This window comes from Tripterygium wilfordii, chromosome 9, assembly GCF_013401445.1.
Source record: "Tripterygium wilfordii isolate XIE 37 chromosome 9, ASM1340144v1, whole genome shotgun sequence".
NCBI classification, from domain to species: Eukaryota; Viridiplantae; Streptophyta; class Magnoliopsida; order Celastrales; family Celastraceae; genus Tripterygium; species Tripterygium wilfordii.
In genome coordinates this window covers 879,454-900,988 of record NC_052240.1, presented here as the reverse complement: position 1 = coordinate 900,988, position 21,535 = coordinate 879,454, and the positions used below count along the sequence as shown (strand labels likewise).

The 21,535-nt window shown below is 39.2% G+C and overlaps 6 protein-coding genes and 1 pseudogene across 10 annotated transcripts; 4 read left to right on the top strand and 3 right to left on the bottom strand.

The window, feature by feature from the left end:
- Positions 1-525: 525 nt before the first annotated feature.
- On the bottom strand, positions 526-1,096 carry LOC120004787. The gene is made up of 2 exons (XM_038854084.1): positions 818-1,096; positions 526-735 (listed from the first exon to the last, which is right to left on the bottom strand). The coding sequence occupies exons 1-2, from the start codon at positions 1,054-1,056 to the stop codon at positions 603-605; spliced, it is 372 nt and encodes a 123-aa protein (XP_038710012.1). The 5' UTR covers positions 1,057-1,096; the 3' UTR covers positions 526-602.
- A 77-nt stretch (positions 1,097-1,173) lies between these two features.
- Positions 1,174-3,523, top strand: LOC120004785 (nuclear pore complex protein NUP43). 2 transcript variants are annotated; one of them, XM_038854082.1, is made up of 5 exons: positions 1,174-1,878; positions 1,939-2,020; positions 2,582-2,819; positions 2,995-3,068; positions 3,150-3,523. In XM_038854082.1, the coding sequence occupies exons 1-5, from the start codon at positions 1,247-1,249 to the stop codon at positions 3,201-3,203; spliced, it is 1,080 nt and encodes a 359-aa protein (XP_038710010.1). In that variant the 5' UTR covers positions 1,174-1,246; the 3' UTR covers positions 3,204-3,523. The 2 variants fall into 2 exon arrangements, with proteins under 2 accessions (XP_038710010.1, XP_038710011.1); XM_038854083.1 differs by having other exon boundaries at positions 1,190-1,878; positions 1,951-2,020.
- A 385-nt stretch (positions 3,524-3,908) lies between these two features.
- On the top strand, positions 3,909-7,646 carry LOC120006372 (annotated as a pseudogene).
- Positions 7,647-8,272: 626 nt separating this feature from the next.
- LOC120006373 lies at positions 8,273-10,878 on the top strand. Of its 3 annotated transcripts, none has more exons than XM_038856391.1 (6): positions 8,273-8,360; positions 8,491-8,739; positions 9,058-9,131; positions 9,207-9,310; positions 9,470-9,535; positions 10,361-10,878. In XM_038856391.1, the coding sequence occupies exons 2-6, from the start codon at positions 8,672-8,674 to the stop codon at positions 10,619-10,621; spliced, it is 573 nt and encodes a 190-aa protein (XP_038712319.1). In that variant the 5' UTR covers positions 8,273-8,360; positions 8,491-8,671; the 3' UTR covers positions 10,622-10,878. The 3 variants fall into 3 exon arrangements, with proteins under 3 accessions (XP_038712319.1, XP_038712321.1, XP_038712320.1); XM_038856393.1 differs by having other exon boundaries at positions 8,287-8,360; positions 8,533-8,739; XM_038856392.1 differs by having other exon boundaries at positions 8,299-8,360; positions 8,473-8,739.
- Positions 10,879-11,363: 485 nt separating this feature from the next.
- On the top strand, positions 11,364-16,738 carry LOC120006371 (pentatricopeptide repeat-containing protein At4g30825, chloroplastic). Of its 2 annotated transcripts, none has more exons than XM_038856390.1 (3): positions 11,364-14,611; positions 15,580-15,779; positions 16,487-16,738. In XM_038856390.1, the coding sequence occupies exon 1, from the start codon at positions 11,758-11,760 to the stop codon at positions 14,500-14,502; it is 2,745 nt and encodes a 914-aa protein (XP_038712318.1). In that variant the 5' UTR covers positions 11,364-11,757; the 3' UTR covers positions 14,503-14,611; positions 15,580-15,779; positions 16,487-16,738. The 2 variants fall into 2 exon arrangements, with proteins under 2 accessions (XP_038712318.1, XP_038712316.1); XM_038856388.1 differs by having other exon boundaries at positions 11,366-14,611; positions 15,673-15,779; positions 16,487-16,623.
- LOC120005440 (probable polygalacturonase At3g15720) lies at positions 15,792-17,733 on the bottom strand. Its single transcript, XM_038855063.1, has 8 exons — positions 17,629-17,733; positions 17,408-17,527; positions 17,173-17,310; positions 16,935-17,071; positions 16,502-16,719; positions 16,321-16,402; positions 16,108-16,216; positions 15,792-16,014 (listed from the first exon to the last, which is right to left on the bottom strand). The coding sequence occupies exons 1-8, from the start codon at positions 17,731-17,733 to the stop codon at positions 15,865-15,867; spliced, it is 1,059 nt and encodes a 352-aa protein (XP_038710991.1). The 3' UTR covers positions 15,792-15,864.
- Positions 17,734-18,096: 363 nt separating this feature from the next.
- Positions 18,097-21,528, bottom strand: LOC120005169 (calcineurin subunit B-like). The gene is made up of 6 exons (XM_038854658.1): positions 21,323-21,528; positions 21,062-21,186; positions 20,870-20,966; positions 20,653-20,762; positions 20,127-20,201; positions 18,097-18,442 (listed from the first exon to the last, which is right to left on the bottom strand). Exons 1-6 carry the CDS (start codon positions 21,390-21,392, stop codon positions 18,392-18,394), a joined length of 528 nt encoding a protein of 175 aa, XP_038710586.1. The 5' UTR covers positions 21,393-21,528; the 3' UTR covers positions 18,097-18,391.
- Positions 21,529-21,535: the final 7 nt, after the last annotated feature.

The window sequence follows — 21,535 nt, the reverse complement described above, 5'->3', positions numbered from 1 at the left end:
CACAATAGACTAATCTACATTCTTGATATCCATCTAAACCTTAAACTTTAGAGTAGACTATGTTTTGTAAGAGAATTCGTAGGCGTTAGAGAGGAGACGAGGTAGGAAGGTTTTAAGTATATGAGATTGATTAGAGATAGCTTAACTTTTTTGGAAAATAATTTCCCTTTCTAATTGTCTGAATTAGGCATCATAATGCATGTAAGGTCACGATTACTCACAATTCAGTGTTATATTACATTATCCAAACCTGGGTTACTGTTGGTTATGCCCAAGTTCAACTCATTTTTCTTGAAAAATGGAAGAAAATTTTCTTCCTTATAATAGAAAGTTAGCCTCTTAGGAAAAAAAAGAAAGATAGCTAGCATCTATACATTGATTCTTATTTATTTTCGCGATTTTTTGTTGAGTCGTATGCATCAAAGGATGCACGTACAGTTCCTAAAGTATTGAGTTTTATCCTAATCAACCGACTTTATCGAGAAGGATTGCTTTTTTTTTAGGCCAAATAATTAACAACTGGACTGAACATTCTATATTTCATTGATACACAAAACAGAAACAAAAAAGGATTGAACTTTGACATGCTTCAGATCAAAGGTTCAAGATTCTTGTTCATTGTAGATATTGAATATGAAAAAGATACAGAGTGGAAGAATCACAAAAGCAGCAATCTTCAGCAAGTCCTCAATCTCTTTTGAGATCACACCGATCCTTGACCAATCCCCACTATACCTGAAAAAACATAGAATTCAGTGCTAATGAGACTGAATCACAAAATCAAACCAAGAAAGCAACTGTTAAGTTACTTACGTACCCAGCATCAATGAATCCCAAAGCGAACACCCCAACTAGAGATCGAGCAAGAAGAGCGTTTGAAACTTTTAATGGAAAGATGGGTTTTTGATCGATCCTTGATTTCTCAGGCAAATCATTCCTTTTAGCCAATGTTGAAATGCGCTTTCTGCCATTGTTTCTCTTTGAAAACAGGGGAGAAGGAGAGGAAGGAACAATGAGTTTGTTGAAGACGAGGTAGCTAGCTTGTATGGCTAGCATTTCTTCCGTTATCTGATGAAGAAACCATTCCGGGTATGCGGGTAGCGTTGGTTGCAGACAAAACAATCCACAGAGGGTAATATGGTCAGACTGTGGGATGTCGTGGGGTATTTAGGTAATCGAGCGTCGTCCAAATCGATAAATTCAAAAACCCTAGTTGACTGACCGGAGATCGAATTAAACCCTAACAATGGCAATTTCAGGCATCCCACAGCCACCAGAAATCCACAGAATCCCGCAACGTAAGTACGTGGATACCGCCCGATGGCTACCTTCGGTTGCGGCGTTCGATAAGTATGCTGTGGTTGCGCTATTTGACTCTGATAACGACTCCTCTGCTGTCGAAATCCACTCTTTTAAGCCAAATCCATCCCCAATTCTGACTCCGAGATCCTCGTGGACTCCACCTTCGCGCATTTCGTCCCTCGTAACATCACAATCTTCTTTCAAGCCTCTCATTGCCGCCGCCAGTTATGGGGGATCTCTCCATATTCTATCCTGCAGAGACTCCATGGTTGAAGGGGAAATGTCGGTTCGAGATGGGGGATTCCACGTGGGTCCAGTTTCCGGCGTGGATTTGACGGACGATGGGGCCGAGTGCGTGAGCGTAGGAGATGATGGGAGGGTGAATTTAGTGAAGATTGGTGGTGACTCCTCGAAGTTGAGTTATCGGAGAGTGTTTGATAGCAACGGTTTGGTGTCGTACACGGCGGTGAAATGGGCGTCGCCGAGCGAATTTGTGACTGGTGGATTCGGGTTTAGTCTTCAGTGGTGGGATCAGAGGAAACCTGGTTCGCCAGCTTCACAATTTAAGGGCAGTTGGTGAGTGAATTAATGCCTTTGTTTTGATGTTTGCTCTGAAAGAATAATTGTTCATTTGAGGTCACATTGCAGGTCTCAAGGAAAAACTTCCGGTATCATTCACTCCATTGACATTCATTCATCTAGGAAGCACACTTGTCTGGTAAGATTTTCTATCCTGAAATTCCTATGTATGGATTACCTACTTTTAGACTGTAGTGAGCAAAGATGAACTATTTGAAAGCTACCAAGTTGAGATCTTGCAAACATATATCATGATTCTCCATCATCATTGTGGGATTCTGTATGGTTGTTCTGAACATAAATTTTGATTTATCACTGCAACTTCCCAAATATGTGGGATATTTTTTATTTGCTTCACTTTGACATCTGTTCATAGTTTCGTTGCGCTAAAGCTGGCACGCCTAGTAAACTAGCAAATGCTGCTGATGCGTTACACATTGAGTTGGACAGCTTTCCTTGGGCAGATTGAGTCTCTCTCTTTCGGTAGCCGGTTTGACTCTTTGATTTGTTGGACTCAATATTTTGTCTCACGTTTGCTGCTGCAGAATAAACCAAATTTAAAAACGGGATAACATATTTCAAAAGGCATGAGTTCGGCAAATCTATCCAAGAGTATAATCTACTATGGAGGTCTTTCTAATGCTGCAAAGTTTAATATTTCAAATAGAATTTCAATGAAGGTGTTTTCTTGTGTTTGTAGGCCGGAGGCTCGTCCGGTATGGTCTTTGCATGGGATCTACGGTGGCAAAAGGAGCCTATTGTTCTGTCTGGTGTCGGGACAGACAAGGTTGCTTCTCATTCACTCTCTGAAAGTGAGGTGTGGGAGGTTCACTTTGACTGCTACACAAAGTCGTCAAACATTAGCAACTTCACATCCCCACAGATCTTACCAGCTATGATCTGCTCAGAAGACGGTATTCTTGCTGTTGCTGAACAAGGTATACCATTCTTCATGAAACTAGTCTTAAATGTTCTCTTTACCAGGGCAGGGCAGTTAATAATGCCTTGATATTATTTCATTTCTGCATTGATGGGTTCTTATTGCTGAAATAACAAATTATGATCATGAAACCTGGTACTTACATAATACCTAATTTGTGCCCAACTGCATAGGTGAAGAACCTATCGAGCTCTTGGCTGAACCCTGCGCAATCAATAGCTTTGACATCGACCGGCACAACCCTTCGGTAACAAATCATCACCGTATGAGTTTTAAATCTGAGATTGTTGATTTGTGTTTCTGATGGTGTGGTACATTAATCATGCAGGATATCATTTGTAGTTTGGAGTGGGAATCTATAGCAATCTTGACAAGGTCGTAGAAACCATATGGATATGAAGAATTCAAAGCTGAAAACCTACATCTTCTTCTGATTATCATTTGCAAAACTTTCAATCAGCTACATGGTTGGTGTTCAAGCCCATTTTACCGGTTGAAGGGATTTGAGTTTCAGTTACTCTCTTGTCATGAAGCTGGACTAGTACTGGATTGTGAGGACTTTTTTTTTTGTTTTTTCTGATTACCCTCATTACCCTGTAATATAGATCAAGAACATGAAATTTCCCCAGAATATCTTTACATTCAAGATTATTGATGTGTTATCAGGTTGTGATTGGTGACAGCTTACCAGATTTTACCTTACTGAATACTGATGCAGTCTTTTGAGTTGCAATAGCCATTTTTGTAAGTCACGTTACCATTAGTTGATCCTGCTTCTTTTAACGGAGTCTATTGTTCAAAGTATACTGGTTTGAATGACCCGAAAAAAAGGAAATTGCTCGATCAATCCATTTTACAGAATAGAGCGATTTTTATAATATTTATCCCTTTTTTTTTTTTTTATTAAGATAAGCATCAAAGCTCATACGAAGTCCAAATGGTCAACTAAGGTGAGTAGCGTGGCAAGCAACCTAAGCAGCCGCCGCCACATGTCAGACCATAAAACCATCGCCGTCATTTAAAGGCGGCTCGGTGGTCCCCACACTTATCCAATTAATTCTGACGTCTCGATCTGCCAGCGCACTCGCCTGAAAATGCCAATTCGATGTGCATTTCGGTAAATTTGGTACCAGTCTGTGCAATAAGAGGCTGACTGTTAGTCTAGGGTTTCAACAGTCATTCCGCGATTTTTTATCATCCATAAGTCCCGTTGGATTTGTTCTCTCCGTCCTGATTTTCTTCGGAAATTTCCTACTTTCTCGTGATTCTGGTTTGGAATTATTTCTCTATCCTGCTTGGTGCTCGCAACAAAAATTTTGCTTCATGGGTCAGTTGAGAAAGTCGGCGAATCTTCATAGTCATCTCGTGGCAGAGCCGGGAACGACTTTGCGTGGGGACAAGGTGCCGGTGAAGTTAGAAATCGTGGAGGATCCACTAGAGGACGAGCATGAGCCTAACAACAAGCGATCAAAGCCATCGCCAGCTCCTCAACAGGTTTGCCTTCAACTTTTAGCCTGTTTTGTGACTTTGAAAGTGAAAAAGTGAATAAAGGAAATTATTTAGTTTTTTCGACGTCTTGTTGTAGGTATTAATAATACCTTGAGTTGGATGTGATGGTTTATTGGAGAAGTTTTATCATCTGGCCTGTCTGGATGATTTCCTTGGAAGTAACGAGAGTACGAGACCCACAATTGCTTTCAATGACTGAATCGTTATTAATTTCGTTTCTCTGGTGTTTATTCGCAATCCAAGAAGGAATTAGTATATCACTGGAAGTTGCTAATAATTAGTAGTCTTGTTGGGGTTTGGTTTGAAGGGAGATCTCCTAGAGCTGGCTATCATGGAGATTGCTTAGCTGGGCTCTTCTTTTGCATCATGATCTGTTTTTATATATAGAGCTATGTGCGTACAACATTGTGTGTATTTTTTTTAAAAAAAATTATTTGAAATAGAGATCTGATAGTGATTTTTCTGATTGTCTTGTGGATGAATTAGCAGTGGAGCTCTGGCCCAGAATCGTTTCTGATCACACCAGCACAATATAACCCACTTGGCGAACCTAGTCCTTTGGGTTTGAGTCTAAGGAAGAGCCCTTCGCTTTTGGACTTAATTCAAATGCGGCTTTCCGGAGGCAGTGCATCTGCTCTAGGAGCAGTGCAGAATCAAGATTTGAAAGGAGCAGCAAAGAAGGAAGGTAAAGGCACCACCAGTTCGAGTGCCAGTGACAAGCTGAAGGCTTCCAATTTTCATGCATCAATTCTGAGGATTGGGTCTTGGGAGGTACTTTTGATGGTAGTTTGTACTTTATATTCATGGCTTTTGAGTCTTCAATCGTAATAGTGTGTATGACTGCAGTATAAGTCAAGATATGAAGGTGATTTGGTGGGAAAGTGCTACTTTGCTAAGCATAAGCTTGTTTGGGAAGTTCTTGATGGAGGGTTGAAAAGCAAAATAGAGATCCAATGGTCAGATATAACAGCTCTGAGGGCTAATTGTCCTGATGATGCACCAGGGACATTGAATGTTGTGGTAAACCTCTCTCTCTCTCTCCCTCCCCCCCCCCCCCCCTCTTCTCTCTCATGTGCCTGCTAGTTGAGTCGATAATTCATTGATGGTTTGTGTGATGCAGCTCGCCAGACAGCCGCTTTTCTTCAAGGAGACTAATCCTCAGCCAAGAAAGCACACCTTGTGGCAGGCGACATCAGACTTTACCGATGGACAGGCTAGCACACGCAGGTACGATCATGCTTGTTTTTTTTGCATTGTTTCATGGCTATTGATTGTGTATGTTTACCTGCCTTACATATGCTGAGGTAAGCTGCCAATTACCAGTGTTTGATTTTACATTTGCCGAGGTAAGCTGCCAATTATCAGTGTTTGATTTATTAAGTAAGTTTGAATACCCATTACTCATGTCCACAGTGACATTAAGTAAGTTGTGTTCTCTCATATTGTTTGATTTATAAGATGGGAATCTGTTTCCAATTTTTTGTGGATAATGTGGTTATTTCTTGTGTGTCTGAAACTTGGTAGGGCGAAACTCTGGTTCTCACCCAATTATTACCTGGTATCACTGTACAGAGACGGAAACGTTTGAAAATTGTTCAAATTTATGTTCTCGGTATTCGCTACATTTTCAAACTGAAATATTCAAATAACTACAGCACATTATTTCCGCTTATAAATAGCGTCTTCCTTTTTAAATTTGGTTGGTGTTTGTAGAATTTTATCTTATGCAGCAATTTGTTTGGTCCTTAATTTTGCTACAGCGACAGTATAATTTAGTATACTTTCTGCTTTTCGTAGGCAACACTTTCTGCAGTGCCCACAAGGGCTGTTGAATAAACATTTTGAGAAGCTTCTCCAGTGCGACATGCGTTTGAACTTTTTAAGCCGACAGCCGGAGATAATTTTGGATTCCCCTTATTTTGAATCACGAGCATCTGTTTTCGAGGATCTGCATGGATCTGAAGGTCATGAATTTAACCAAGTGGAGAATTTTAAGGGATCCTCTATTTCTGGCTTCCAAGACCTAACATCACCATCTGCCGCACAGTCATCTTCCTTGGAGATGGAAAAAGGGGAGCATCCTGGTTTAATATTGGAACAAGTGTCCAGAGAAGCTCCTTCTTCGAGCTCAGGTATGATAAACCTCTGGCATTTGTTTTGAATGGGGTTTTTAGTTTAGTCATAATTTCCACTTCACTTATTAGTTTTGAATTGGGTTATTAGTTTAGTTTTGAATGGGAGCATCCTGCATAATGTTTAACCATTGGCCTCGAGAGCGATGAAATTCTGTGTCCTGTGAAACTATGCTGCTTATTGTTGATAAGTATGATCTTCAAGCGCTTTTATAAGTGCTAGTGATTATCATCAATAATATTTATTCTTTTTAAGATGCACACTGACTCTGCTGATGTTAGTGATGGAAACTCGTGCGATTGAAGGGGGTGGAAATTGTGAGGTGGTCGATTCAAAGGGGCCAAGTAACTGGGATCAAATTAAAGCTCCATGTCTACACCCTTCTATGTCGATGAGTGATCTTGTGAACCACATTGGACATTGTATTTCTGAGCAGATGGGTTCTGGGAACCTACCTCTCTCTGACAATGGATCACAGGGCATGCTGGAGGACATGGCACAGTACCTTCTCAGTGATGCTCCATTAACAACTCCTGATGATGAGAAATGCCTTATGTCGAGGGTCAATTCACTCTGTTGCCTTCTGCAGAAAGACCCATCTTTGGTTCAGACCTCACAGTTCAATGGGGCAAGTTGCACTGAAGAACCTAGTGAGAAGGCAGATGTTCAGTTAAACCATGGTGACATGAAAGCATCAGAAAAAGGTGTGAAAGATGTTTCTCCTAGTAAGCAGACAACTACCATGTCAAGAACACTCTTTTGGCGATCTGCTGTTGCATCTTCCTCGAATTGCATCTCTTCCAAAATTCTTATTTAATGTTTCAGGAGAAGATGGTGAGGTTCAAGCAAGATAGCCTAAATGTAATTGCAATGATGGCATGAATCTGCTCAAGATGTACTTTCTCCACAAACATTTCAAGCCTTTTCTACACCAATTGAAGTGCACTTAAAAGCCAAGTACTCTACCGTTGAGTTAGCAAACATCCCCTCCCCCCTAAATAGTTGCTTGCGCTGTTAAATATAGACATGCAGGCAGGCACCAGGATTCGGAAAGTTGTTTTGATGAAGAATCCTAGTAATGGCCCATGTAAAAAGCTCAGAGCTATGTGCAAGGTAAATTTTCGTGAATGTTGTATGAAACTTCGACGATATTTATTAATATTTCTTGTGTTTTGGGTGGTGAGTGGCTAAGCCAACCAGAGTCGTGGTGAAGGAAGTTAAATCGGTTGTGACTGTTGATGATCCGAACCTGGCTCAATGTAGCCGTAATGCTATAGCTCTAGTTTTGAACTTTATTTTTGTTTGACCAAGGTTGATATGAAGAAACCTCCATTAAACTGGTCTCCTAGTTATCCTGATGCGATTTTAATCGACGGTATAACTTTTTGTTCAAATGGACCGGGCCGAGACCATATGGGCTAGAACTATTACACCTGGTTTAGTTGGGCAGTAGCAAAACCCAGCCTTTAAAATGTTGGGTAACTTTAGTCATATCCCGGTTTTTTCTAAAAGTACTCAATCTAAGTTGATAACCCTTTGTAAAAATCAGTTGACGGGGTGTTTTTAGAAAAAACTGGATTGTGACTAAAGCTATCCAAAAATGTTTTATTGTCATGTTTTGTTCAAATGGACGGGGCCGAGACCATATTGGCTAGAGCTGTTGCACCTTAATTAATTGGGCTGTAACGAAACCCAGCCTTTAAAATTGTCATGTTTTGTTCAAATGAACCGGGTAGACACCATATGGGCTAGAACTGTTACACCTGTTTAATTGGGCTATAACAAAACCCAGCCCATTCGACCAATCCTCCTCACTCTTTTCAGTTCCCTATAATGTGCCCCCGTCTCTGCAACTCTGCAATGCCTATTAAGCTGAAGCCTTCAAGAACTGACCATGGTATCTCTCTGACCTAATTACACCATCTGTTTTCGTCCTTTCATGGCCGTTTTGTGCTTTTTTCTTTGTCGTAAATTTTCGATTAAACTTATGACGACTGAGATTATTATAGTTTCTTCAATCAAAACAGGACAATCTTGGGTAATGACTCAATTATATGGCTTAATCGCAGATAATTTCTCCATAATACTGAGAATTGGTGCAGTTGCTAAACTGAGGCTCAGAAGCTGCATGTGCCATTGCCCTCAGCAATAATCTGTTCAAGGTGAATTAAGGAGCAACGAAAATAAGAGGCTGCAGGAGCATCAACAATGGTGTTCGTTTCCAGTAGTAACCCCCACAACAAGGAGATATCGATTAGGAGAAGAATTTCCAGCATGTACTACTCTCTCTGCTTTGCTCTTCTCAAATTGTAAAATTAAATTGTCCAAGTAGTTTATGCTTTATAGATATGTATGACTGATTTGATGAAATCATGTGGATGCTACTGCAAAATTCTGGCAATTGAATAACTATCTTGACTTGAATCATCACATTTATTTAGATTTGATTTTGGATATAGTCATTAATCGAGAATCATAGTTTTGGATATAGAGGTGTTGCATTGGGCTCATAGAATTGACAGCTTGTATCAATTGTTGTGTTAAGCATCATCGGTGGCAATTATTCACCATCTCAAGTTTGTTACTTTTTATAGATTTAATAAGCGAGAAGACGATTTTCCATCCCTGATAAAATACAATGATTACCTGGAGGAAGTGGAGGACATGAGTAAGTTGTACAGATTATGGTAAATGTTATCTCAGGTTCTTTATGATAGTTCAACTTACGTACTTTCTGCTACAGCGTTCAACTTGATTGAAGGAATAGATGTTCCTGCTATTGAAGCAAAAATTGCAAAGTACATGGAAGAAAATTCTGAGCAAATAATGATTAATCGAGCCAGGAAGGTATACTAGCAAAACTTTTGTTCCTTATTTCTGACATATGTGTTTGTTGCTCCTACAAAGTTCCTATAGTTCCTCCTTTTGTTCTTTTCTATATCGATTAGTAACTGTATAATGTGAGTTGCTCCTGCCTCCATGAATTCTGTGATATTTGTCCAACAGGCTGAAGAACTAGCGGCAGCTGTAGCAGCAAGCAAGGGGATTCCTGCCCAAACTGAAACTGATAGGGTAAGAATGGGGTGATTTTATATCCCTTATTTGAATTATAGTTGTGGCCGATTCTCTTTTGCAACTAAATTATATGCTTATGAGTTTTACTTATTACATTTAATGTTGAATCTGTAATTGCAGTGCAGTTATCCAAAGCCTAATTTTGAGTTTCTTGGTTAATATGTAAATTGGTGAATATTAGATGTCGAATTTACTTTATATTTCTGCTATTGTTAGTGGTACTGGCCGTCAAACTCTGAAACTTAGAGCTTATACAAATGATCTTCTGATGGAATCCCTGGAGTTACTGAAAATAGTATTTAAAGTAATTTCGATAGGTTTTTTTTTTTTTGGGGGGGGGGGGGGGGCAAGGGTATCTACATATTGCCCACCCTCAACTGCGCCTCTGGTGTGGGATCCTTGTGGATGAGAGTTTGTTACCCTTTACCTTATATAGCCAATGCCAATTTGTTTGGCATAAAAGCTTTGATAGTGATGATACGTGTTTATGTCTCACTGTTTGTTGATTATCTTCTGTTTTTTTGGGTTGATATGATACTGGAACTGTTGGTTCTTACTTCTTAGTACAGAAAGATGATGATTGTGAAGCATTGAATGTGCTCTGGAGAAGTGTAATCTTTTTAGTCAGCACAGAAGCTGGTCCATTGTTTTACCTGCTAATTCATTGCAATGACGAAGGCTATGATGTCTTTGGGTCTTTTTGTTTGTAGATCATCGTGAGAATTTCTATCTGACAGAGCATGCAGGCACACACATTTATACATAAAATCTTTTGCCCTAAAGAAATATTATTGGACACTCTTTTTGCTTTTGTTGATGAAGGACCCTGCCTCAGGCTCACAAGGGGGCTTCAGTATCACTGCACCGGGGCAATACGCCCCCACAATTGCTGGAGGGCAGCCACGTCCCACTGGCATACCTCCTCAACCAGTAACTGTTGGAGGGGGGCTAGACATGCAAGGTTTCGATGATGAACAAATGATGAAGCTCCGAGCAGAGAGGGGTGGAAGGGCAGGTGGATGGAGCATAGAATTAAGCAAGAAGAGGTCACTTGATGAAGCCTTTGCAAGCTTGTGGGTTTGACATGACTGCCGACAGCAGCTTTTATCTAACATTTTTCTCCAGGATTCGGACATCTGAGCTATGTAAACTGAGTGTTGAGAGATCTATTTAAATGGCGCTAAACAGGCATGACCTAGACTCTGCCTTGGTGCCTTCGATACCAAATGAGACGTTTATTTAATTCCTAATGTATTATGATTATGATTACAAGGGACTTACATACTCACCTTTCTAAACCCTATTAGTAAGTACTTAGATTCCTTATAGGAATAGACATATTGCCTTGTGTCACCTTGTTCGAAAACACTTCTCTGTGTTTGTCTGTCTGTCAAGTTTCAAGCATGGCTATAGTTAAGAATACAGCCATACCAAGAAGCACTATGTTCAAGCACTCAAATAAACGACAGATTAACATCAGCAGCGGCATCCACTCCTCTCATGGACTGTCGTGGGTGCGAGGTCGAGTTGTTGGTAAGGGAAGGTACGGTTCTGTTTCCTCCACAAGAAGAAAACCCAGTTGTCAAAATTCTGTCTTGTTTTATGAGGGCGAAGATTCAAACCTTCCTACTTACATGGTTACATGGCAGTAAAATCTGCAACAATGAAAGAAGCAGTCACTCAAGCTTGAAAAAGACGTTATCGTGGATTTGATTGTTGTCTTGTCTAACTTTCTGAAAGAGGATTCGGAGGTAGTTATTGCTGCTATCAAGAATCCCGATATGGTGGCAAACTGGAGCATAGGGTCGGGTCGGGTCCGGTCAGTATTGAAGTGGGTTTAACCAGAATGGAGCAATGAAAATCCTCAAAAATTCATAGATGAGAGCCAACCATCTGGCCCACGATATTGCACAATGGGCCGTGGAAATTCAATGGACTGGACGCATTCCCAAATCCAGTGGCGATTTACTATTTTGGGTTCCTCTTTGAAATAATTTACATTACTGCAACCTGAGTCTGTTCCCTCTTGAGTCAGACAGACTAGTGTCCAAAAGGCAAAAGCGATCAAGTCTTAAAGGCGCTTATTTTCCTCCACTGCTTCAATTCTCATTATCTCTACAAGGTATGGCACCAACCCATCACTCTCTGTTGTATACTCTTTTATTGAATTGAAGTAAAATCACGATATTCGATCAATCTGTGGAGGTTGCACTGAAAATATGGCATCACTCAGATTGTCCATCTTCTTTGACACTGTTGACCCGAAAAGGTCCAATTTTTCTGTCAACCCAATTCAATTCCCTGATCGTTGTTCCATTTCTAGCTATATTCGTGTTACTAGACCTCACATAGTCACTTTTGTTGGTGAATTTAGTAACATTAATGTCTCTGGTTTGGCAACCGAGTCGAGTGAAGGTAGTAACGACAACCTTTTATCTAAAAAAGGGGATTTGGTTAGTGAAACTATGGTTGAGGAAAATCCGAATTCTTCAATGGAAGTTAGAAGGAGGAATAGGATTGGGAAGAGAGGGGCTGAAAGGGATAAGGGTGTTAAGTTTACTTTTAGAAGGAATAGGGATCATAATGAAGGAAAAACAGATTATTTTTTTGTGTTTGATGGTGAATTGGATGTTAATTACTCTGCTGTTGGGCCTGACTTGAGTTTGGAACAGTGTAACATGATCTTGAAACGGCTTGAAAAGTGTGGTGATAGCAAAACTTTGAGATTTTTTGAGTGGATGAGGAGTAATGGGAAGTTGGAGAAGAATGTAAGTGCTTATAATTTGGTTTTCCGAGTGCTAGGGAGGAAAGAAGATTGGGATGCAGCGGAGAAGATGGTTAGAGAATTAAGTACTGATTTGGGATTTGAGTTGAATTTTCAGGTTTTCAATACAGTTATATATGCTTGCTGTAAAAGGGGGCGTGTGGATTTGGTTGCGAAGTGGTTTCAACTAATGCTGGAGCTTGAGGTTAAGCCTAATGTTGCCACCTTTGGTATGGTCATGGGACTTTACCAGAAGGGATGGAAGATTGAGGAGGCGGAGTTTGCATTCCGTCACATGAGAAGTTTTGGGATTATATGTCAATCAGCATACTCGGCCATGATTACAATTTATACCCGCTTAAATTTGTATGATAAAGCAGAAGAGACTATTTGCTTAATGAGAGAAGATAAAGTTGTAATGAACGCGGAAAATTGGTTGGTTTTGCTTAATGCTTACAGTCAGCAAGGCAAGTTAGAGGAAGCCGAGCAGGTTTTGGTTTCAATGCAAGAGGCGGGCATTTCTAGTAATATTGTTGCATATAACACATTGATTACTGGGTATGGAAAGGTATCCAATATGGATGCTGCTCAATGCTTATTCCTAAGCTTAAAAAGTATTGGATTGGAGCCTGATGAGGCCACTTATCGCTCCATGATTGAAGGCTGGGGTCGGGCTGGAAATTATTTGGCGGCAGAACGGTATTACAAGGATCTTAAGAGATTGGGTTACAAACCTAACTCTTCCAACTTGTACACGCTAATAAACTTGCAAGCCAAACATGGGGACAAAAATGGTGCCATCAGAATTCTTAATGATATGCTGAAGACAGGATGCCAGTATTCCTCCATCATTAGTACTCTTTTGCAAGCATATGAGAGGGCTGGAAAGATTGATATGGTGCCTCTTCTTTTGAGAGCTTCTTTCTACCAACACATTCTAGTCAACCAGACCTCTTGCTTCATGGTGGTCACGGCTTATGTGAAGCATCGCTTGGTGGATGATGCTATAATGGTCTTAAGGGACAAAAAGTGGGAGGACAAAAATTTCGAGGATAATTTGTATCATTTGTTAATATGTTCATGCAAGGACTCGGGCAATCTTGAAAATGCTGTTAAGATATACACTCAAATGCCCAAATCAGATGACAAGCCAAACTTGCACATCTCATGCACTATGATTGATGTTTATGGCATCATGGGTCTATTCACCGAAGCTGAGAAGGTTTATATGAACTTAAAATCTTCTGGAATTGCCTTGGACATGATAACCTTCAGTGTTGTTGTTAGGCTGTATGTCAAATCTGGATCTTTGAGTAATGCTTGCTCTGTTTTAGAAACAATTGAGATGCGAAAGGATATCATTCCTGATATACATCTTTTTCGTGATATGCTTCGTATTTATCAACGATGTGGCATGCTGGATAAGTTAGCAGAATTGTATTATAAAATATTGAAGAGTGGAATAACATGGGATAAGGAAATGTACATTTGTGTCATAAACTGCTGTGCTCGTGCTCTTCCTGTTAATGAGCTCTCTAGGCTTTTTGATGAGATGCTTTCACATGGGTTCACTCCTAATACCATCACCTTCAATGTGATGCTAGATGTTTATGGGAAATCCAAGCTTTTCAATGAGGCTAGGAAATTATTCTGGATGGCAAAGAAACAAGGTTTAGTTGATGTTATTTCCTATAACACTATTTTTGCTGCTTATGGACAAAATAGGGACTTCAAAAATATGTCATCAACTATTCGGCACATGCAATTTGATGGGTTTTCTGTTTCTCTTGAGGTCTACAACTGTATGCTGGATGTCTACGGGAAGGAAGGTCAAATGGAGAACTTTAGAACTGTTCTGCAGCGAATGAAGGAAGTGAGATGTGCCTCTGATCACTATACTTATAACATTATGGTCAATATCTATGGGAAGAAAGGTTGGATTGATGAAGTTGCTGACGTACTGACAGAACTGAGTGCTTCTGGACTTAAACCTGATTTGTGCACCTATAACACATTGATAAAGGCATATGGAATTGCTGGAATGGTTGAAGATGCTGTGGCTTTGGTCAAGGAAATGAGAGACAACAGGATAGAACCTGATAAGATAACCTACACCAATTTGATCAATACACTTCAAAAGAACGATGAATTCTTAGAGGCTGTGAGGTGGTCGTTGTGGATGAAGCAGATGGGATTGTGAATTAGAGAGCGTCAATGCTCATATTTGATTTCCTTCTTGATAGCTCCCCGTGTTCAAAATCCCAGATTTCACATCCCATTAAACAATTCCCTAAATTTTGCTACTCCTGGTAAGTTATTGATTATTTTTTGTCAATGTTTTCAATTCTGTCCTTTTCTTTTAAAGGAAAGTCATTTTGTTGAGGTCTTATATCATGAGACAATCTATATCAGTTATAGTTATCTTCGTGCTTTTGACGATAACTTCTGCATCGTAAAATGAACTTGTGCTGCATAAATAGGGGCACCTAGAACACCTTTTGTCATTAATCCTTTTTAAAGCATATACCATGCATATGACGTTGATCTGCTGTATCATTGATAAAAAAGATTATTGACTTCTTTCAGGTTTTAGAAGCAATTATCAAATGTCATTACTCATTTGTCTGAGCTAACATGACACTATTTGACCGGTTGAGATATTGTGTCAACCGCAATCAATTCCTGCAACTTCTGAACTTACTGATCTTTCCATCCTGAAAGGTTTCAGAAAAGAAATTAGATGTTCTTGTAAATTTCATGTGGGATCTTCTGTTATCTATAGGAGCGTCATTATGTTAACCTTTTCCATGATGTAGCTTGATCATTTGTAGAGCTGTGCATTGGGTCGGGTTGCAGGTGTTTCAGGTCAAACCCGACCCGTTAATCTTGTGTGTACTTTTGACCTGACCATTTTCCTGTAAATATAGTATGTGACAAGTGCATGTAATCATGTAGTTTTTATTAAGTCTGCAAACATTTAGATTCTTTATGTTGTAAAGTGCAGTTCCTCTTAGATGTTTACTTCATTTTCTTGTCATAATTCTCAATGTCATATCTTAAATCAATGGTTTTGCTGTCATGAAGAAGATATGTTCATGGTCATAATTTGCAATAAAAAGGAGGGGAATGATCTGTAAAATTTATTTGGAGAGATTTTGTATTATTGTGAGTGGTACCTGTGTTAGAAAAACATAGGAATTTTTTGTATATGAATCTCTTGAGTTACAATTTGGAAAAACATATGATTCATAGTTATGATTAACTACTGTTAAATTAGATCAAATGAGACAGGCCCTTGGCTCAGTTATTCCGAAAGCATTCCCATGGGCATTTGTGCAAAAGGAAGTGACCTCATTTTCTGTCTTGGCAGATGTAAGCTTTATTGACTGTAAAGTGATTCCAGTGCAAGCTACAGCCCGGCTGCAGTTGAGACTGACCGCCACATCCGTCATTGATGTTCCAGAGAAATTGCTGAAGGTAACATTGCTTATCTGTACTCCACTTGTCTTTTGCCAAGAAAGACTAATTTTAGCTAGTGTCTCATATAGAATATACACAAATGTCAAATTGAGGGAAAAAGGTGTATTTTGTGTACCATTTCCTTGCAAGCGTCCCTAGGAGAACAATAGTTTTGATCAATGATTATGGGGTACTCTACAGAATCGAATTTGCAATTCTCGAATGAGATGTCTCGAACGTGGCCCCTCCCAACCTTTAATCATCTCATATAGAAAGGGTTATTACCACTAAAATGCTGTGATTCTCATAGATAATTTTCATAATAGACTTGGCTTTGATTACGTACCTGCCATGTCTTTATTCTAGCTCCATTGGTAGTGTTAAAGAAGCTTACATTCTTCACATGAATGTTCTCTACCTGCACCTCGTTGCCATCCCTCCCCAAGCTTCCGATGCTGTTCTCAAGTATAGAAGATGCATAATTAATCCCCGATTAGTTTTTTCTGTTTTCTTAATTTTCATTGATCTAACCAAGTCTACTGAATGCAACATCACTTGCCTTATTCCATGACCAGGTCCGCATTTTACATCTGATATCGCAATGTTAGAAGTGTAATCACCAATTGAAACACAGTCATCACCTGTTTTACATATGTTCAAGTCATATGAATTCTTGAATAAGAACTTAGTATATACAATAACTGAATTTTACTTTGTATGAGCAGATCGGTTTCGATCACCTGCGGCGATTATGGAGTTTGTGATAGAAATGTTGTGAGCTGATTGGATGTGGATGCCATCAGTGTTAGGGCTGTCTCCTGGAGAGTTGATGAAGATATTGTCGATGCCAATACCGGATGACCCAAATAGTAGGATATGCGCTTGTGGGCTGTTGATGAAGTGAACATTACTGAGCGTAATGTCGTTGCTTGATAGGAAACTCAATGTCTGTAATTCACTTTATGAATCAGTTTCTCTTGAGAATGTTATTGTAAATTTTAGAAAAAAAATACAATGTAAACTGAATACTTACTGTTGGTGCCAATGAAGTGCAGCCGTTCTGGAAAAATAGAGACATCGTCAAGTTTTGAATGAAGTTATGTATAGACAATGCAGGTTTTTACCAGATTTCATATTACCAGGTCTGGGTGATATCTGCAGGATTGATCCCACCAACCCTTTCCCCGGCCATCAAAACCGCCGGAGCCAGTGATCGTCAGCCCGTTCACATCCCTAAACGTAAGCCACTTACCGGCATCAAGTCCATTCCATGTTGTTGGTGAGCTTGGAGCTACGATTTCCCCTAGTATCTGTCAAGCAAGGGGGAGTTCTAAGTTCAAACACTTCAATTAAACAATGTGAAAAGAAACCATAGCAGATATTAATGGCTGCCGTTAATATCTTCTGGTACCTGAAATGTGAGTTTCTTAGCGTTGCATGGGCCATTAAACACCACTGGATTTAACAGGAATGCCTTTCCAAATGGAACAGTCAATATATGATTTTCCGTTGTTAGATTACACAAAGCATTCCATGCCCTGAGAAATGCCTGTAAAATAATGCAAAAAATTAAGTACCGATCGATGGATACTCTTGCTAATTATAGAGAGCGAGGTAGATAAATCAAAAGCAGAACAAATGTATACTTGTGAATTGTCTTCAATGGTGCCAGGAGTAGCTCCAAAATCCAAGACATTGAAAGTGTGTGCATTTGCTTTGCCAAATACTGAAACTAATCCCAGAAAGAGTATGAAAGCAAGATTGTCCTGCGAATGAAGGAAAGCAGATTATGAATTTTGTCCTTCTGGGTGTAATAAATATATATGTGTGTGTGTGTGTAAGTAGGTAACAGTAATTGAGTTCTTACCATGGCATTCAATGAGCTGAAGATACTCTCAATGTTAACTTCTTTGGCAGAAGATGGTTTTGATTGGCATTTGTTTTCCTTCTTTACTCCATATATATAAGGCATGAGATCTTACTATTTTTAACAATTGAGAACCAAAATATAACAAAACCTCTATATAAAGTAAACATTAGATGACAAAACGTGAATAAGTTACGAAATATCAATGGTTGAGAGAAACTGTGCACAACTGAACAAAGTTTTATCTTTGATTAATGGTGGAGTAGCTTCAGAATCTCATCGGATCTTGATAAATGTGGGGTGTGATCCATAATATTGGGTACGATTTCATTAAATTCACGACTGAATTGGGACATGTATTAGGACGTAATGCTTCTTTTTTTTCCATCTTCAATGTATTTCTTTGGATAGCCTGATAAAAACTGAGAATTCTCAAGATGGAATCAACTGAAGGCACGAACTTGAGTATTATGCAAAAAAACAAAAAAATACTGTATTAACTGCGTAAAGAAATCTCAACAATCCAGTATCTCGACGGTCGGTTACAACTGTTCTTGCTGGTTACATTATTAACTGTAATCTACCATGTCTAACTGTTCAATTTGTCAGAGGTAAGGTAGAGATACCCAGCAACAAATACACCTGAGACATTAGATGGCTCCAATGCTTGCAATTGGATATACTTTTTCAGTACTGATAACAATTTAGACAATTCTGTAAACACCAGGCACGAATGTATAACCAATGATTGTTGTCTTTGCTTTTAATCTACCGGAACCTCGACTTCCATCTTCAAACCAGAGTTTCCAAGAATCTGCATAAAATTTGGATCCATTTTATATGTGAAAAAGAGGCAGAAAGATACAAAAAAAAAGTTAATTTGAAGGAATAGGATGCATCATTTACTATAACCAAAATGAATGAACTAAGACATAAAAGAAAATACAAAAAAAAAGTAGCAGAATCATCAAGAGAAATGAGTCGTCCAATGATATAAACATCAAATATGGTGTGAGCAAAGTAGTCAAATGCGAACTGCAACGATTTTCTGCTTTAAGTGATGGTTATAATAAAAAGTTGGAGAGGTACCACCTATCTTTCAGGAGAAAAAAATGAACCAAAAAAAGGAGTTCAATGCTAAGAGTAGCGAGTGTCTAGAGGAATCCTCTGAAATCAATGCATAAAGTTCGTCATATTCCAAGCAGCATAACAGAACAATGTAAGAATGGTCAATTAGCAAAACTAGATTATGAGGCCTAGGAAAAAATGCCAAATTGCAAGCTTTTCAGAAGACACATTGAAAGGAGCTCTTTTGGCCTAGTGGTGGCCAAGTCTCCAGTTCATCCTCCACTTCCAGTCATGATGCAGAGAACTTTTGAAGGATATTGGTGTTCACTCTGAATGGTTGGTCTGAGTCTTGTACCAAAGGCTCAAAAACTTCAACAAGAAGCTAGAACAAAGTTGATCCTTACGGAACTTCAAACAAAAATGTAGAAATAATTACCTTCAAATGTATCAACAAGGAATTCAAGGCCAAGAATAACATCGCAATAAATATATTGCAAATTTTCAAACTTCAAAGTAATCATAATTTTTTTTTGATAAGTAAGAAATTGATTTAAAAAATAGAAGTACAAAATACAAGGGGCATACCCCAAGCAAAGTAACAAAGAGCCAATGCTCGAGCAAGAAAAATACTAAATGTTACACATAGAATAACCCATGAAACAATTGCAAAACAAGAGAACCAAACTGGAAAGGAGCATAATAACCGGCTCCATCCATGCCCATACGATCCAGAGATGCATGAACACCAGTTACCAATTTGCATGTAAAAACACACCAAACTGGAAAGGAGCATAATAACCAGCTCCATCCATGCCCGGACAAACCAGTCTCTGTCTAGATAACAAACTACCATGCTGTACCAACGGTACCCAAAAGCATCCAGAGATGCATGAACACCATCTACCAATGTGCTACTAGGAGAAACTCTGAACAAGACTAAGGCTATGACAAACAATGTAGTAGCTTTATAAAGAGCTCCAGGAGGCATAAATGTTCAAGTGCTTTAGTGGTTTTACTAGAAGTACTAATTATCTTGGATAGTGGGATGTAATAGAGCTCATATCCTCCAAATAACTTTCGAACACGGGCTGCGCCCCTTGGTTCCCTTCAACGCAATACTTTTTTTTATTCTTATGAAAAAAAACAAAAATTACTCCAAATCATTGCTTCTTCCTTTTCATTTTGCGCAAAAGGCAGAAAGACACTTCACATAAATGAACCAATTGTGTTTCCTACATATACAAGGATTTGATTGCAAGAAGTAGTATTCAAGGAAGAAACCACAAAAGTAAAGGAAGATACTAGTCGCGTCAGGAAACATTCAAAATAGATTGAAGGATCAGTGCACAAATGCTGATCCATTGCATCTCTATTGAAATACTTTTATTCTTCGTACTCACTGTATATGGCAGAGATAAAATATACAGTACCTTCACAAAGTCTGACAATATGAACAGAGAATCCTTTGTATAGCCAGCTTCCTCAAGGACATGAGTAAGAACTTGCTGCACCAACAAGAAACATACATCCACAACAAGGCATATTTCAGAACCAAGTCTCACTATGTGGTCACAATAAATTTTATAGCATTACCAATTTGCTTCATTTTAAGCAAGTACAACTAAGAATACTGATTTCAAGCATGGTTTCACCGTTCATTAAGGCAGTACATGTTGATAATCTTAAACTTGAGCAATAAGACAAGCAGCTATGCAATTCACAGTGCTATGTAGCCAGCAGATACTGTTTAGTTGACATGATGTCATGAACATGTATATTCATGTCCAGAATCCAACAATCTTGAAGCAACTTATCTAGAAACCGAAATAGTTATATACATATATAAGAAGAATAAGAACAAGAGAAGTATCAACCTCTCATACTGATTTCAAATTTTTTTGTTCTTCATCTTTCAATTGGGTAAAACATAACAAAATAAAACCAGAGAAGGCTAACCTCTCTCTGATGCTCCGATATGTATTGCCCCGTCAAATCACGAAGAACATTTAACAAGTCGTTGAATGCCACTTTCCCATTGCTGTCTGAGTCATATACTTTAAAGATAACTAAAATAAAAAAGCATCAAAATTAACCACTTTCGGGGGAAGAGGTGGGACAAATCAAAACAATCAAGATAAACCAATCAATTAAAGGGGAAAAAAGGATTCTTTACATTCAATTTTGTGTTGCAGGCTTGTCCGAGGACTGAATGCAGACAAGAAGGCCACGAATTCCTTGAAGTTCAATCCGTCTAGCATCCTTAACAATCTCTAAAATTCGAACGAAACAAATGCGTGCAAACACACATATAATCCAGGCACAAAAAAGCAATATATTAATATACACATAGGCCAAGATTAAGAACCTGAGAGAGAGGATTGACGGCAAATTCCGGCACTGAAAGGAACTCCTCGGTGGAGATGAAACCGCCACCACTTCGATCGAGCTGGCAGAACCTCTGGTACAGAGACACTATCTCCTGCTGCGAGACTGCGCATGCACATAGGGGAAACAACACAAGATTTATTAAATCACCATTGCCATATCCCCATTAAAAAAATAGAGAAGTATATGCATAAGAAAATTATAGGATCGTGTGCCCTAGATAATGTGATAGATTGATTACAAGCGTGGTTGCAGTGTTCTTGGACTTCTTCGATGTCGTACTGGGTGAGCATCGAAGAAGTGTTGCCCATAGTAGCGCAGAAGAAGTTTCACCGCCGAGAGAGAGAGATCGCGAGAGAGAGACGACAGAGGAGGAAATTGAGTAAGGTAGGAGAGAAGTTGACGGTCGACTGACTGCGAGAGGCGCGTATCGTAGGAGGCGCTTCCTGGCGCG